The sequence below is a fragment of the Serinus canaria genome, chromosome 4A, assembly GCF_022539315.1.
Source record: "Serinus canaria isolate serCan28SL12 chromosome 4A, serCan2020, whole genome shotgun sequence".
Lineage (NCBI taxonomy): Eukaryota > Metazoa > Chordata > Aves > Passeriformes > Fringillidae > Serinus > Serinus canaria.
This window is the reverse complement of record NC_066318.1, coordinates 9,594,835-9,612,834: the sequence shown is the minus strand read 5'-3', so window position 1 is coordinate 9,612,834 and position 18,000 is coordinate 9,594,835. Positions and strand designations below refer to the sequence as shown.

General features: G+C 38.2%; 1 protein-coding gene across 4 annotated transcripts; it reads right to left on the bottom strand.

Annotated features, from left to right (window-relative positions):
- Nucleotides 1–362: 362 nt before the first annotated feature.
- On the bottom strand, nt 363–17,575 carry XIAP (X-linked inhibitor of apoptosis). 4 transcript variants are annotated; one of them, XM_018914349.3, is made up of 8 exons: nt 17,445–17,575; nt 15,314–15,437; nt 8,405–9,307; nt 6,584–6,683; nt 5,441–5,519; nt 4,813–4,846; nt 3,364–3,588; nt 363–1,852 (listed from the first exon to the last, which is right to left on the bottom strand). In XM_018914349.3, the coding sequence occupies exons 3-8, from the start codon at nt 9,273–9,275 to the stop codon at nt 1,659–1,661; spliced, it is 1,503 nt and encodes a 500-aa protein (XP_018769894.3). In that variant the 5' UTR covers nt 9,276–9,307; nt 15,314–15,437; nt 17,445–17,575; the 3' UTR covers nt 363–1,658. The 4 variants fall into 4 exon arrangements, with proteins under 4 accessions (XP_018769894.3, XP_018769897.3, XP_050830511.1 ...); XM_018914352.3 differs by lacking the exon at nt 17,445–17,575 and adding an exon at nt 17,016–17,121; XM_050974554.1 differs by lacking the exon at nt 17,445–17,575 and adding an exon at nt 16,690–16,748.
- Between the last annotated feature and the right edge of the window lie 425 nt (nt 17,576–18,000).

Genomic DNA, 18,000 nt, shown 5'->3' with positions numbered 1-18,000 from the left:
AGGCTGTCAGGATTACCAGTCCATATCTGTCCCAAAAATCCCTGTATGCATGAATTACCTGAAACGTTAAACTCCTCACGAAGGCACAGAAAGGCAAAACAAAACTGAATTCTTCATGAATTTCTAGTCATCATCTATTCCCAAGACCAAATTCAACCATAAAAAATAGCAAAACTAGTGTTAGATTTGTAATTAACAAACTTTATAGAAACAATAGATTTTATTTCTCTCAGATTAAAATATATTCATTATCCTTAATAACACTCAGGTTAAATTAATAAGTTTAATTACAAACAAAAAGCAACAGAAAGCATTCTGCTATTTTTTTTAATGTGAGAATCAAATACACTGAACAAGGAACATCTGGGTTGCACTTTATTTTAAATATTCATTCCATTACACAGCAGAGATTTAAAAAAATAGAAAAGGTAGATAATATATTTCTGTGTATTCAAAACTTTAATAACATGAAAAACTATGTTCTGTATATTCTATATTCTAAACCTTAGTGTTTAGACTCAAAAATATATACACAGAACATATCAGTAGTTCCACAAAATAAGGAAGTGACATAATCAAGCAGTGATCATAAACCAGCTGTACTTAAATACAAAGCTGTCATACTTTCAAAATCAGAATTGGGGGGATCAGTCCAGGAAGAAATATTTTAAATATTTTAAGGTGGTTCTCATTAGAATAGTTCTTAACTTTTAAATTTAAATGCTGCAATCTGACATGAACAAAAATGAAAGATTTCTAACACTGCTAGTGAATTTAAAAAAAGCATTTTCTAGGAGATAAAGTTTAATCTTCTCCTATGAAAATGTAAGTTATGAAGCAGTGCAAACCAAACAAGAAAAAGTCAAACTGAACATCTTTTTGTGTAAGGGGTAAATTTAAAATGAGCCTCCTCTCACAAAGGGCAAAGGGTACACAAAATCTCCTTAATTTCTAGAGTTCCCTTTTAATCAATAAAATTAATGTACATTTTATATAAATATGGAACTTTGTAAAAAACTGATGTCCAAAACCAGATTACTGAAGGTAATTTATACATCTGAACCAGAAAAACAGATAGGGAGACAGGAATTAAATTAAAACAGATAAACCTAAAACGTTAACCATAAGGTTACATCAGCAGGTTTATGTGTATTGTCTGAATTATGTTACAACCAAGGTCACAGAACAAAAGAGATTATTTTCAATCCTACCTAATATTTTTAAAAAGCTAAAATCTCAGGTATAATATACATGTATACAATTATATTTTGAATTAACTTATTTACAAATTTGATATAGGGACAGGCTCTTTGTACAAACTCTATTTGCACAAACTTCAGTCATACAGAGTCCTACCAAAGTGAAGTGAATGATCACATAAATAAAGGTTTACATTACTTGGGCTCTCACATATCTATGAACTGAAGTTACAAAATATACATATTTGCCTTTCATACATATTGCTTTTTACATACAAAAAATCCACTTTAGGAAAATAATTTGTAAAGTGTTAAAATGTGTAGAGTTTGACAGCAGAAAAATCTATATGCCCTGCCATATGGTTACAGTCTGGAACGAATTGCATTTTTTACATTATGTTACACATTTTTAAAGTAATAAAACAGGAAACATTTGCATCCATAGTGCTGTGTATTTCACTAATACAAAAAAATTTCCTGTATTTTCATAATATCTGTACGACACAGAGGGCATTCATTAAGTAACTGAGCACATTCCTTACAGGCAACTAGGTGACCACAGGGAATGAAGACAACTGACACATCCTTAGCCATACAGATTTTACAGAGCTTTTCTTCCTGCAAACGTCTTAACTTCTCTTCAGTACTGAGGTCTAAGGAAAAAAGACACATAAAAAGAAGTTAACATACTTACTACCATTGAATCTCTCTTTTTTTGTTTTTTTTCTCTTTACACACAAGGACAAGGTGTTCTTCATATGATTTACTTAAAAAGAACCAAGAAGAACTACAAGAGAGGAATCCCAGCTGCAGCATGGAATCCTCTTTTTTATTTCCCCTTCTATCCCATTACATCTCCCAGGCCAATGCAAGCAGGGAGTACATCTATTTGTATTGGTAAGAGCTTGAAATACCTATAGAATTTAGGATATGCATATTTCAATCAGGAACCATTCTTTTCACAGACCTCTCTCTGACAAAATTTCCCCAAAATTTGAGCAAAAGGTGAAAGAAAGGCTTGTTGTTACTGTTTAAGTCATTTGGATTTTATTTCTTTTTCTGAGTTTTCCCAATGAGAAAATGAGGATGTGACTTCCTTCCCTGCCCCATTTTCAAAATGCCTATACTTAAAAAAGCTTAAAATCTGTAACACAGAAAGAGTCAATCTGGCATTATACATGAGCTCTTTATTACTCCAATATGCCCCATTTGAAAATACAAAATTCAGACACCTTCCCCTGCCACTTGGGGGAAGCTCTGCACAGCCAACCACCAAAATAAGGTCCAGTTGCACTGCAAGTTCCTCTTCCCCCACAATGCCCTATTAAAAATCTTACTGAAAAGAGTGGGTTGGTAAGATCTCAGCTTATCAAGCCAAGCAGGTGGTCTTTGCCCTCCCTACGAATTCACCCATATGCCTGTCTTAAACTACAAGTCTCCTGAATCAGAACTCCTGCATTTGGTCTGTCTGCAGAGTGCATCACAAGGGCTTTCTGAGCATGACTTGCACGTCCCAGCAAAGGTGCAACATAAATAACTGAATAGAAACATCATTTAGATGCACACTTGTTCTTATTGGCCAAGAATAGAAATACTTCTGCCCCAAGCAAAATGACATACTGTAAATAAATGCCCCCCACTGTGACTTTTTCACATGGAATACACCGAATAGGACAGCGTGTCCCTGAGTCTATTTCACTTTGTCACATCTGTAGTTCATCTCATAACTATATTCTTGCTTTTATTTTTAAATATAATTGCCACAACAATTTTGGGTTTTTTTGTTAGTACATACAACCTTTCCCAGAAGTGACACTAGACTGTCACTGTTACACACCTGTGGGATACCAATACTACTTATTTTAGAGATGATATTTATAAATGCTGCTACACTCAAATATTTCAACACACTGTTTGTTCAGGTTTGGTGGTGTTTTTTTTTTTTTTGGGTTTTTTTTTTGTTTGTTTTGTTTTTTTTTTTTTTTTTTTTTTGTTTTTTTTGTTTGTTTTTGGTTTTTGTTTTTTTTTTAATGTCTCAAACCAAATCTCTTTAATTTACAAAACTGTAAATTTACCATAGGTAAGACTAGGATCAGAGGGTAGAATAAACAGTTAACATTAAAAAATATTTCACAGACTAAAGAACTGATATGAAAGTACACACAGAGGTTTTGTAACTGAATAAGCTCATCTTGCTCAACTGGGATTTCATTTGGTTCTTCATCCCTTGTATTTTCTTTATGAGCACTTAAGTCTGCTACCAGATCCTCAACAGATGTGTGACTTTCTCCAGTCATCTGCAATCTCTTTTCCATGGTGTTCCTAATCTCAGACAAACTGAAACCCATGGCTATGGCACTTTGTACCAAAGGATTCTGTAAGAGACCATCTAAAACAAGAAATTAAAAACAAAACAAAAACACTTTAAGAAGGATGAATCTGATGATCTGACAGTATTGACTACAGTACTCTAAGACACATATTTGCAAACAAATATGTAATCAAAGGAACCATATTTCCAATTTGAGAATTTTGCTAATTGTAAAGACTGCAGATTTGAGGTTTTTTCTATCCTAGCTTTCCCAGTCTCTCCTCATCTATTTATATTATAGAAATCCTCCTAAATTTGCTGTTAAAATCAACTACTTCAAATTAAATAACATGTCTCATATAACTACCACTACAAATTTTGTAGCTGAATATTAAATGACATTCATCCAAAAAGACACAATGGATAAGTAACATGACGTCAATTTTAATTCAGTTCTGAGAAGGAAAAATACTTCATACATGTAATTTGAATTTATAAAACCAAAACACAGCACCATCCACAAGCAAGCAGGTCTATCCATGGCAAGACACAACACTACTTGGGGAAACCATTATTCAGCCTATTGGACCTTCCCCTTCCTTTTACTTATCAACATTGTTCAACTAGCAAAATTTTTGAATTTTTAATTTTTAAAAAAAAAACTTTTTTTTTTAAAGGTTCTTTTGTTTTAACTCTCATAAATGAGCAGTATGGGAGAGATTTCTAAGCAGGTTTTGTGTAGCCACTCTTACTATCAATAGCTCCATTCCCTGGGATGAAGCTGCTTGACTGGCCTCCTCCTACCCCTTTGGCTGTTTTGTCTTTTTAATGCTTGGTATTTGTGAAAAGCATTGCAGGAATGTGTAATTCTGGAAGACATAATAAACTACTTCAGCCTGCTCAGCTTCCTGGTCCTTGCCACTGGACAGACCAACTCTTCCTGCCCTGTGAAGAAGGGCTGTTTCTGTTGAGTATTTAGCATTCATCCCACAGCACTACTAATTCCATACTCGATGCACACTCACTAGCTGTAAGACTCAGTCCTATACAAACTTCTTCCATGGTTCACAATCCTTACAATATTTACCAAATTGTAAATATATTTCCTCTAAGAGAAATAAAATACACTCTGCAGTTCTTTAGAAGCAATGAAGTAATGGAAGAGTATCATCCAACATTTTGCATGTAGTACTTTATTTTGAAATGTAATAGGGTTATTTTTAAAATTAACCATTCCTGTCACTATACATTCAAATATGGACATTCCAAAATAGGGGGAAGCTGTTTGTTTTAAACACATACCTTTAGGAATTATTGTCCCTTCAGCAGCTTCTGTCTAAAAGTGAAATATAAAGAAACAAAATTACAATTCTGGAGAAAGTAGATGGAAATACATACAGTTACAAAATAAAAAAATAGCTATTTGATCTCAAGTTACTTTAATGACTTAAGCTATTTAATCTGCTCTGAACAACATGATCAGTATTTTCTTATAATTTTAACCCATCTCTGCAATAACCATATGTACACAATTCTTAGTCTACAAAAGAATTCTAAAACATTATCAGTTTTACATTTTAGTGATTAAACACAAGCTTAACAATGTTCCACCAACAAGAAAAGAAAATGTATCTGCTATTATTCGTCATCAACATTAGGTTCCCAGGCTATACAACAAATGGCACCTGTTCAGTATCCAATATCCAACAAGGTGCCCTGGCTGTGACCCATAACCCAGGCTATGGAGAACTGGGAGATGGCTACACTCTGATTGACAGAGCCAAAACACACTGCAATTCTTTCACTTTCTGCCACTGAAAGTAGCACCAGGTGGATTAAATGATAGGCATATAATTAAAAGGTAACTTCATTTAAAAATTATGTTTATTTTTTCTATTTTAACAAAATTATTAACAAGCAAGAAACTTACTGTTGAATCCCTACATCCATCTTTTAAGTGAACGTTATTAATAAATTCTATCCCCTTTTCATTGCTCACAAATCTGCACCTAAAAATAAGAATATTTAGATTTAATAAAACTGCATTAGCAGCAAAAATTTGTTACATAACTATGAAAGCTTTGATAAATTTTCTACATCATACAGATTGCCTGCTTTTAAAATCTCTAAATGTTTAGTCAACATCTGTGATGTCACTGTAATATTTCTAAGAACATCTTAAACACTTAAGCAGTACTTATCTTTCCCACATTTTTGGTGAAAAAGAAAGCTTAATAGTTGTTGGCCATGACAGCTCATGACAGATCTGTAAATATAAAGGCTCACTAAAATTAAAAACAAACATTATGTTAAAAAGCTGGTTCTTTTAGTCTTTCACAATCAAAGCAAACAGTCACTGGTGAAACAGGTGCCTTCCATGCTTTCTTTCATGATTTTCCAGCCAGCCTTAGCCACTGGGCAGAGCTCTTCCCTACCAGAAGACTTAGGGAATGCCATAACTCCTTGGCAAGAGTTCTCCAGCTCCAGCAGTCACTTCACCTTCAGGAACAGACAGCTGCTGTGAGACTGACACCCTGCCACTGAGGCTGATGTGCAAAACCTCAAAACAGAATTTAGACAATCTTGGCAGTCTTTCAAAAACTACTTCTGCTGCTGCTGCTACTACTACTACTACTATTACTAGTGTCTGAAATCTTTAATCCTTTCAAATTAGAGAGAACTTTGTTTTATATTCCTTGCCACTAACCCACTTCAGGTTTGTTTGCTCCATGGCAGCTGTTTAGTCATTTTGTATCTTGTATAAGTTACAAACTTTTACATATACAAATCTATTAAAACAACCATTACAATGTAGCACTTTGATAACAAGCAAAAACCCTCAGATACATATTGACAAAACCACACAATTCTTGCTGACAAAGCAAACATACAGACACAGATATCTTCCCTTTAATGACGCTACAAATAAGACAAAATTATTTGCATAAATCTAAACAGTATTAAACCGTAATCAACCTTCTCAAGCCTTTATTAGTATGCTCTGTCATTAAAACACAATATACTGTAAATAAGACTCAGACACACACCAAGCAAGCCCTAAGGGGTACCTTACCCAGGAAACCATTTGGCATGTTGGTCCCAAGGGTCTTCATTTTCCTTCCATTCCTGCAATCCTCCACCACAGTGGAAACACACAACATGATCACCATTACCTGAGGAAACACACAAGAATAAAGTTGCATACTTTGTGCAGGCATAATACCAAGTTTTCAACTACAATGTTACATTAAGAAAATAAGTATTTCTTTCAATGATTTACAATTTTAATTGAAAATAACTCCCTTTTAACAGAGGACAACAAACATGATTTGAAACAAATGTTCAGGTGAGAACTCAGCTTAAAGGAATACAAAATAAGAGAAGCAAGTTTCCTGAATTTTATTTTAGTAAGTAATTATACAGATAAAAAAACAAAAGCTGAAAACACTCTGTTATCATGGAGCTCAATCCAATGGTAAACAAGGCCTGAAGATGTCTGCCACAAAGAATGAGAGATGTTTACATGGCTTTGTGGACCTCCATTTCCCATTAAGATCAACAGGCCCTAACCAGCAATAGCAAAACCAGCTGAGAACTACATCCTCTCTGTTCTAGCACTGTGCCTACTGTGATCCAAGACTGGCCCAGAAACTGCTTTAATATTGCTTTTATCGGAATGAGAGGAGTTATGGATAGTGTTTCCACATAGAGTTAAATTCTTCTCAGGCTACAGGGAACAGATTTCACAGAAGTCACCTGAAGAGCCCTCAGTCTGATAAGCTGGTGCCCAGTTAGTGCAACTCCACCATACAGATCTTTTGATCCTTTCATGAACCCAAAGGAGAAATCAATAAAATAGTTCTAGTGGGTACAAATATTGCCCAACTTAAACCTATAATGGAATATGGCAAAAATTTTATTTATGGCCACAAGTAAAATAAACATAATTATACTATAAAGTTCTGAGACTTACTAAGAGACAAGTCAGTTAAGATGAGAGCAAGAAATTACCCCAGATAATCCCCTTTTCCTTGTGACTGAGTAAGAGCAGTACTTTGCACCCGTACAGTATCTCTCAATATTTCAAATTACTGTGGAATTTCAAAGGTCTTTAATGGTACTGTGCAATTCCATGTAATTTAGAAACCAATGCACAGAGATGGTGTCTTATCCAAATCAAACACTACATGTCTAAGAGTAAAAGCTCTTCCACTGGCACCACTGTCTTCATAAAGTAGGCAGTAGTGGTATTTGCTGGTTTTGGGTGTCCTCATGCCATGATTATGCAAACTCACATTAACTAGGCACAATGGCACAACCTGGATTCTGGATTGTCTTGTTCACAGGCTTTTGTTCAGGCCACAGGCCCATTCCTTACACCTAAGGTCTGGAGGACAACACTTTGTTTCTTAAAAATTATTAACTCAATTATTTGTCATTGTGAAAGATGTATTATAAAGGTTTAACAGGCAAAAAAACTACTTGGTTGTTTTACTGCCAAGAATAAATTTATGATCAAGTCCACGCTTTGCTAGTAAATAAACTTGATACAATGTATGCAATTTTACGTAAGAACTGAAAGTAGATTATAGAGTAAAGAGATTCTGGCAAATTGTTTTGTCAGGCAATGCCCTTTTCTGACCCAGAGATGGGGCAACTGAGAGGCGTTTTAAAAACTTTTATTCCATTTTCAGTCTCATGAGAAGGGTGAGACAATACCAACGTTATAATTCATGCTATCACAATCAGAAGCCAGTTATTTCTTCTCTACAAATCCATTTCTCACATTGTTCCATTAAAAAAAAAATTAAATTGGGTTTCTTTCTGTAACAAGACACTTCCTCATGTACAATTTTTTTGTTAAAGGTATTAGTCATTTCAAGGTCTGGCTTACCTATGCTATAGAACCCAGCTTCTGCAAGTTGCTCCTTGTCAACAGGATATATCCAAGATAAAAATGTTTGCAAACGTTTTCCATATTTTGCCATAGAGGGGTTCCTTGGGTGCTGTGCATTGTTCAGACCACTTATACCAAGCTCAGAAGGAATAGATTCACTTGAAACATTTCCTACATCCCGGCCCAGAACAAACAGGCATTTGGGAAAATGCCTCTTGTGTTCTGACCAAGCTCTGTCACCAGGTTCCCAGTTCTTCAATTTTCCACCACAACAAAAACATGCCACTTGGTCACCAACACCTGTATAATAAAATCCAGCATTAGCTAATTCCTGTGGTGTCAGTTGGCCATTGAGGGGCCAGCTGTGAAAAGACTTTAATCTTGTTTCTTCACTGCACATAGCAGGATTTTTAGGATATAAACTATCTGACATATCCACAACCTGCCTAGTTCTCAAAAGGTAATCTGCCTCCACATCAGGGTCATCCAGAGCACATGGGAGGGCTGAATTGCTGGTACCATTTTCAGTTCTATTCTGGTAGTTCTGGGTAACAGGATCCATGTCGCTTTCCAAAAAAGCAGATTCAGTAATAAACTTGCAGTTGGGGGCAAGCTGTTTGTGTCTCTCAACTGCAGAATCCCCAGGCACCCATCCTTCAACAGTTGTATGGCAACTGAAGCACTTCACTTTGTCACCTTCTCCAGTATAAACAAAGCCAGCTTGTGCTAGAGCCAGCACAGAAACGGGACAGTCCTGTGGAAATCCAAGAAAAGTTCCCTGTCGCTCACGTTCCCGAGCCCATTCCTGGACACCGTCAGCGTCCGCAGAGGCACAGGCTTCCGAGCTCTGGGGGACATGACACGTCATCTCTTCATAAGCAGGGCTCTCCTGTAGGTTTCCTAAACAAAGAATATATGTTTTAATTTCCCAGACAGAGCAGAGGATAGATCATACCCATATACAACCCTGGAAGCTGGCTAAATTCAAGTATCATTCTTTATGTATTAAAATAACAACTCCTCCTCTTCTCGCCCGTTTCACCCTTGCCTGCATTACCTGCCACATAGAAGCAAACACCAAGGTATTAAAATCAGAATAACAAAAAATTTGTAAAGAAAAGCAGAAATATCAAGATATCTTAGAGGCCTATAAACATTTACCTGGAGAGCACACAGGTTTATAGCTTCAAAAGTATATGCTACTTCTTAAGAAAGATTGCGAGAATGAAATCAACAAAACACTTTAATAAAAGTTCTGGCCAAGATCCTGCCAAAAGGCTTCTGAACCTGAAATACAAAGTTACTAAATTTCAAATAATGATCTGAGCCAGACCATTGTTGCAAGATTTTAGAGCTCAATTCTCAAACACAACTATATATTATCCTCATATGAAGGCCATGACATCCCTGCCCATTACAGGTGGGCAGCAACTGGTAAAACCACATAAAAAAGAAAAAAGCCTTTTTACTTATATTGCAAAGACACACCTCAATTTATATTTTAGCAAAATATCTTGTGAAATAAACTATCAGATATTTCACTGACCAAAGTGCTGGGCATTGCTTTAAAAATCAGTGTGTTGGGAATACCCAGCACTAGTGTTCATGTCCATTATCCTGCTTCCACTTTTCCACACTCTGCCTACACCCTCTAGAAAAATTCCTGTGCCTCTGCCATCACCTCAACTTTTCCTCCCTTCCCTACGTGAAGGAATGTCATTCTTCTTAGCACTTGTCACACATTCCTACCCCTGCCTATACTTTTCCAGGGTGAGTATCAACTGCCAGTTCTGCCTCAAGTCCCTTCTGTGCCAGAAGGCTGCTAAGAGCACTCAAACAAGCCCCATCTTTGCTGAGGATGAAACAAAGCAACTTGGCTACAGAAGGTCCTGTGCAAGAACCACAAATTGACAATCATCACCTTCATCCCAACATGGATGAAGTCAAAGCACTTTACTGTCATTCATCTCTTGTCCAGACAAGTGCAGTGATACTATTAACTTTAAAAGTCTTGGCTATTGCTGATACACATCTTAGAAGTGGTAAATTAAACTATGAGACTGCCCAAATAAACTTCTTAGCATAAAGCAGTAATAGTTCAGCAATTAGCAAAAAGAAAGGCATGTAAGGAAGAATAGAGTATGTACCTAACTGAACAAGCATTCTTCTCCATTTTCTGTAAGAATCCTGAAATATATCTATTTCCAGTCTGTATAAGGTACATCAGCACACAAAAATATAGCTTCGTCAAGACCTGCATTAATATCAATTATGCATTCTGTAACATCAATGCAGATGCTACAATGATTACTTCTATACCACCACATTTAGCTTCTACAAAACCTTTTTTAGGGTTCAGAAAGGGGAGCAGGAAATTAAAATGCCTATGTATTGCAGGATTGCTTCATCCTCTGCCAAGATGACAAAGATAATTAGGCGATGAGCAGGTGAAGAAAATGTGAGGTCAGACACCTGGCATGGGTGCTTCATGTAATAATGGACACACCACTGAGCACCAGCCTTAATTCCTTCTGTCTGTCAGCTCATGACTAATGTAATAACACTACAAATTATACTGTGGCTTTCTGTTTTAGCTTAGCAAATTCAGAAATAGCATCTGAATAAATTGCATCGACTGACCTCCATATCTGACCTATATGTTTGTTTCGACTTTGAAGGGCAAAGAAACCCAAACCAGTAATTACATTTTGTAATATGAAAGTTGCCATAAAACATGTATTTTTTATATACATACATATATTGAAAACAATTGTTTTTTTAATAATGAAATCTTAAAAGCTTTTATGTTTATTGCTAATGTTTAGTTCTTTATAAAACCTTACATTAAAGCCTCTAGAACTGTTCCTGTAAAGATCTTGTGACCTTAAGCATCTATCACTACTACAGTGCATTCATGAAGGAATTGGTATTACTCAAAACCAGTTAGCTGTACAGTAATTTCCTTATCTGTGTACCTGAAAGACTTTCTACCAGAACACAAAGCCTACCTCACATCCTTCAAAGACTGCTTCTCAAACTGTCCATTGAAAAAACCAAAACAAACATATATGGCTTTTGTTGTATGAATAGCAGTATACCTCTATTTCTATTGTATTTGTATAGAAATGAGTTCTGAAACTGTGAAAAAAATCTTCCTATTAAATTTTTTACATTTTAATTTTTTGTTTTACATACATTAGTTTTTTCTACAATGCCATGAATACTTCAAAAATCCTTCTGTTAACATGGTGAATAAAAAAGAAATTATGTCTTCCCCATGGTGATAATGAAAATATTTGCCACATTTGGATTCTCTGGAGTCAATCCTCACAATCAAAACAGTATGAAAAGCACATACCAATAGAGCAATAAGAACTGACACACAAGGTACAATCACAACAGATCGGTTCTTTAATATGAACTAGCTTTTTCACATTATATCAACATAATTTAATGAGCAGAAACGTTCAAGTATCATTCTAAAAGCCTCATCTAACTCCTGCAATGACAGAAGCAGGGCCAGTCCCTCCCTGGAGGAGGCAAGGTTTGACAATGTTCCAGCTACACCGTGAAGCTTTCCCTTACAACAGCCCCTTGAAACATGGCTGGTTTACATTTCACTATAGTTTCATCTATGAGAAACATCTTTATCAAACATTGAGGCAAACTCATTGCCTGTGTAAGTACTGTTTCATATACAACATTAGCACTACTTTAAATAAAGTATCATGTTCAATTATTTCTATTTCAAACAACTGTTAAAAGCAACTACTCAAAGTGTAAAATTACAGCTAGCTTAGGAAGACTACTTGTGCACATGTTTTTTAGCAGCTGCCTAACTCCAGTTAGTTGGAATAATGATCTAGAACAATATCTGGCACCATAACAGCACTCAGACAGATATTAACTGTAGCAGAAAAATGAATGAGGGTAAATTTTTTAATAGTTTACAGCTAAGAAACATAAACTCACAAAAATCTGCCACCTAAGATGGGCACACAAGACTTTACAATATATACCAGTAGCCAACATGAGGTCAGAGTATACTCTATGCATACTGAAGTTAACAAAGTCATTTTGCATAGGTTTTAATTAACCACATGTGAATTAAAGGAAGAAGTTCCAGAAATGTTAAAGATCATCGTCTCTTATAAAACTTATATATTTCAACTATTATTGAAGCATTAAATATATTTTTATACAGTGAGTAAACAAGTCTATTTTAGCCTGAAAGGCTTCCAGAAGCTAAGCCAAGCTTAATCCTGATTTTAAACATCTGAAGGCTATTTGCCACAAGACACCACCCTCTTTCAACCTGAATTAGCAATCAATATAGCCTACTGATTACATTTCAGAAGAAAAAGTAGAGACAAAAATATATAGCAAAAATGTTAACTTATTCAAAATGCAAAATTGTACATTATGGATCTGAAAAATAAACATGTTTAATTCACCTTTGAAAATACTGAGAGGTATTGATTTTTTGCAAAAATACAACATGATCATATTACCTAGATTTGAAAAGCTTCAAAGGAAATGTACAAAACTCACTTTTCCCTTTTAAGTATATTTCACTAGATGTGATTATTTCCATCCTTAACCCCAAAGTAGACTGGCATTATAAGGAGTTATTTTTAATTCATTTACATGACTAGCAGGGCAGTAACCTCCAAGTCAGAAATCTACTTGCACAGCCTCATGTTCCTGACCAAAGGGTACATGCTAGTATTTACTGTTGACTGAATTTTGAAATGTGAGTAGTGCACCAAGTAAATATCAAACAGAACATACTGCACCAGCTGACACACAGATTATGCATATGTCACTTCAATGAACTTCAGTTTCTGCTTGCTCAGCTGCAATTAGATCAAGGAAGGTACATGCTGCTAACTGAAAACCTACTTATAAAGATTAAAATTACCACAAACATGATATATTTAAACAGTGTTTGAAATTTTCAGTGTATTTATATCTAATTGTCAAGAGCCATTTTTTAAAAAAAAGTTCTGTTTAGATATTTTTGATTTATTTTAGAAAGAGGGTGTGTATCTACAGAATGCCTCCTGATTCAGTGCCAAAGCTTACATAACCCTATCGGCTCAGCTTTATTTGTCTGTTCTTCCAACAGGTCCTACTTAGCCTCCCATCAGGGTTTGTCATCACAGGAAGTCAGTCAGCTGCTCAAGGTTATAGTGGGCTATTATACCCTCCTAATTTTTGACTTGAATCACAAATACTTTCATGCTCTTCCTGTCTTCAAAATGTACATAACCAGGCCAACAGAAACATACCATTCTGAGAACTATTTACATACTGTGATTTTCTTAATGAAGAAGTCATATGGGTATGGAATAGAGAAATAAACAAAAAAAGATGGTTTCATGGCTGCTAAGGGCAGAGAAAGAAAATCCTTTTGGAGAACTTCCAAGTTAAGTGTCATCAGAACTTCAGCTGTATGTATGAGAGGGAAGGAGTAAATACCAGCTTCTATAGGAAAAACTGGCATGCTGTAGCCCAAATAAGATACTGCTCTTGTGGCTAAGAAACAAACAAAAAAAAAAAAACCCACTGAGTCAACAGGGGTTATTAAAAACAACAGCCAGTAGTAAAAAATACCTATTAGAATCTGCAGTGCCCTGAGATGCACATTTCCTGTTGAGCTGAGCTTCAGCTTTTAGTGCTACATCTCTCTTCCAGAAATAATTTAAACTTCTAGTTGAATAAAAATATGGGAAAAGAGGATGTTTTCATAGATATTATGAAAAGGGAGATATTATGAAAGAAATAATAGGGAGATATTATGAATAGAAATTTCAGCTACAGCAACATGATTCATGCCATAGCAGAACTGCTGAATCTTCTGGATTCTAAGGCAAAGCTGGAGAAGCACTGGGCTGGCACCTCCAGCCTCAGCCTCTGGTGAGGCGTTCCCTGCCCCACCAGTGCTGCCTCCCACAGCAGCTGTGCTGCACCCATTGCTGCACCCATTGCGGCACCCATCCCTGAGTCACTGAGCTGCAGCCAGAACAGCAGCTGGACATTGAGCTGCAGCCTGAAGGAGAACAGCACCCTGACACTCAGCTGCAGCCTGAGGAGAACAGCACCCTGACACTCAGCTGCAGCCTGAGGGAGAACAGCACCCTGACACTCAGCTGCAGCCTGAGGGAGAACAGCACCCTGACACTCAGCTGCAGCTGAGAACAGCACCCTGACACTCAGCTGCAGCCTGAGGGAGAACAGCACCCTGACACTCAGCTGCAGCCTGAGGAGAACAGCACCCTGACACTCAGCTGCAGCCTGAGGGAGAACAGCACCCTGATTCCTTCTGGGGTCACAGCAGGAATGCTTCGCTGCTAAAGAATGGGAAGAATCTGCATATATACATCCATATATAAAGTGTGTGTATTTATACACACACAGCCCTCATCATCTTGGAAACTTGGAAATCTCTCTTGGATTATCCATTATTTTTATTTTTAACTTTGTCAGGAAATCGGGGTGACTTGGGAACTAATTCTAATATTTTACCAAAAACAAAATATGAAAATTGTTTCTGTTGAAAATACTCTGCTTGCCTTTTCATTTTATAAGAAACTCTCCAAATCATTGAAGGCGAAGGACAATGATCTGCAAGACATGTGCAGCTTCATTTTACATTTTATATGATAGGAGTGCCAATCAATTCAACCTCTGCAGAATGCATTCTTCATCTTAACAGCCTTTCAGTCTTCGTACACAGCTATACTTTTCATGTTTAAAAATCTTGTGGTTTCTTGAGCTTGACTTTAAATCATCATGCTCAGAATATCTTGGATTAGAACTCTGTAAAAAAGACCCCACGCTATGAAAAATAAAAAGCAGCAAAGGACTGGACGCTGTTAAACAAAAGAATACAAAGGTACTTACAACAGTTTTCCCTAAGGATTTGGTATCCAATCAGACCAAGCATAGCAACAGACTAATCAAAGCTGATACTGGTTTCATTGCTATTTTCCACCAATCTTTAGAACAAATTCCAGTATTTACATTCCTGTTGGTAGAAAAAAAAAGAGGTTAGAAAGCTCTTTCACATAACCTTCGGCATTGTTTGTGAAGCCACAAAGCTATGATCAAAAAAAAAAAACCATTTTAAAATTCTGTCCCTTGGACAGGTAATCCAAATTAAAATATAATCTAAAGCTGAAAGAGTCTGAGGTCAGGGAAACTCTGAAACGTTGTTAGATGTTTTACTAAAACTAGTAAGGGACATAAACTGGGGGTACTCCTTAGCATCCAAAGACAACAAAACAAAATCCCAGAATTAAAAACTAGAGGGCAGCAAAAAGGAGAAAAAATGTAAAGCAGACAGTAAAATCCCATGATCCAGACTTCTATCTCCTAGGAAATTCTGTGTTTGATTATAAACTGGATTTCTGGAACTTTTCAGCTCCCTGCAGCTGTGCCACCCACCTTGGGAGGACAGCAACAGAGAGAAGTCTTATCACAGGTACATGCTGGCAGAAATTAAATCCATTTTCATACCTCTAAAACTGAGATATGAACACATATTTCCTTTCTTTTCTGATAACAAATGCAAGTCTGTTTTGTATCAGTGGGAGCAGTCAAAAAAACCCACAACCAACCATCCTCATCAGCATTCTTTCACTTTTGCTGCTGACTGCAAAGGGCAAGGTCAGAGGAGATGCAGATCATTAATTTATTCCTTTGCCCTTCTTGGCCAATGTTGTAGGTGCCAAGCTTTTCATAACAGGAAGTACTTGGGATTCTTTAAAGCACCTCAAAGAAAACTGCAAAGCAGTCAAGTAGATAGCAAAAGGAAGCAATTCAGAAAATTAAAAATATCCAGATAAAAGCTTAACCAGCCAATTCATCACACAAAAACTTGCTTTCTTAGAGACAATACTTCACTGTTGTCTTCTCTGTTATGTGGTGATTTATTTCAGGATAAACAATGAGTAATTAAGTAAATCTGTATCCTACCTGTTTGTCCAGGTATTAGATTAAATAAAACATATTTGACAAAAAACATAAAAGAGGATTTTTCATGCTGTTGGTTGCTTTTCCTTCAAAATTAGTCTACTATAAGATCTTGCAGTTTCTATATGTTCATTTAGGAAACTAAATTCTCCCAGTTAGCTACATGAGGTATTTGCATTAAAGCTGCGATGTAAGACTGTAGCAGTGAGGGGATATGGAAGTAGTGCTGCAAACACATCTGTACTTTGCAGCAGATACAGATTAAAAACAGGGCAAAAATTACCCAAACCAAAATGCATACTTACACCCTTTTATAGGGCTTTCAGCAGGAAGACAGAAGCATCAGACAAATAGTACAGAAGGAGAAACACACTTACTGTTAAAGAGAAATATGATAAGCATGCGATCAAAGACATTGTGCAAAAGAAAACTGCTTGAACTTAAATTACCACTGAAAAAAATTACTTGGAGTGAACTTGTCCTTATAGAATTCTTAATAACTACTGTAATCTAACAAAACTGCATTTTTATAAACAAGAAGCAGTTCTAGCAAGTGATAGGCCTAATAAAAATTAAAATAATTAAAGAGTGAGCAAGGAGAGATAATATTCAAATATGTCAAAAGAACCACCATGAGCACAGAAGCGCTTATTAGCACAGAAAATTTTTCATCCACTTTGGCAAAGAGCAGCATTGAAGGTTCCAGCCGGGGCACAGGGACAGGGTCTGGGCTCCGCCGGGGCAGCCCCGGCTCGGCCCGGCTCGGCCCGGCTCGGCCGCTCCCACGGGCGGCGGCGCGCCCGTCCCCATGGCAACGCCTCACCGGCCGGGACCTCCCGCCGGCTCCGGCAGCGCCCGGGGGCAGCGGCAGCCGCACCGGCCTTCGGCATCCCCGGCACCGCCGTGGGGGGCAGAACCGAGGGACCGAGCCGCCCGCTCCACGCGGAGATCCCCGCCGAGCCCCCGAAGCAGCGAGAGCCCCAACGCGGTCAGCCGGGGAGCCCGGCCCGCGTCCGCGTCCCGCCGCCGCCCCGGTCCCGTCGCTACCGCGGGCACTCACCGGGAGCATCCCATCCCGTCCCGTCCCGTCCGGTCCCCGGCACCGGAGCCGCTCCCGGCAGCGCTGTCATCAGAAGATGGCGGCTCCCGGCAGGCTCAGCGCTTGGGAAGGAGCAGCGCCCCCTGGCGGGCCGGTGGGGGCGCGGCGGGCGGGCTCCCGCCGGCGGAGGGCGGCGCGTGGCGGCCGCGGGAGGAAGTGCAGAGCGGCCCCTCAGGACCGGCCCGCGTTCTTCTCATCCCGCTCAGCCCCTTCGGTCCCCACTGCTCCGCTTCTCATCCCGCTCAGCCCCTTCGGTCCCCACTGCTCCGCTTCTCAGCCCGCTCAGCCCCTTCGGTCCCCACTGCTCCGCTTCTCAGCCCGCTCAGCCCCTTCGGTCCCCACTGCTCCGCTTCTCAGCCCGCTCAGCCCCTTCGGTCCCCACTGCTCCGCTTCTCAGCCCGCTCAGCCCCTTCGGTCCCCACTGCTCCGCTTCTCATCCCGCTCAGCCTCTTCGGTCCCCACTGCTCCGCTTCTCATCCCGCTCAGCCCCTTCGGTCCCCACTGCTCCGCTTCTCAT

Coding starts and splice junctions, on each gene's coding strand:
- XIAP (XM_018914349.3), bottom strand. CDS start 9,275: ATGACGTGTCATGTCCCCCAGAGCTCGGAAGCCTGTGCCTCTGCGGAC. Junction 3,589..4,812: donor AGGGACAATAATTCCTAAAG/GTATGTGTTTAA, acceptor TTCTTGTTTTAG/ATGGTCTCTTACAGAATCCT. Junction 1,853..3,363: donor TATTCAGTTACAAAACCTCT/GTGTGTACTTTC, acceptor TTTTTTCCTTAG/ACCTCAGTACTGAAGAGAAG.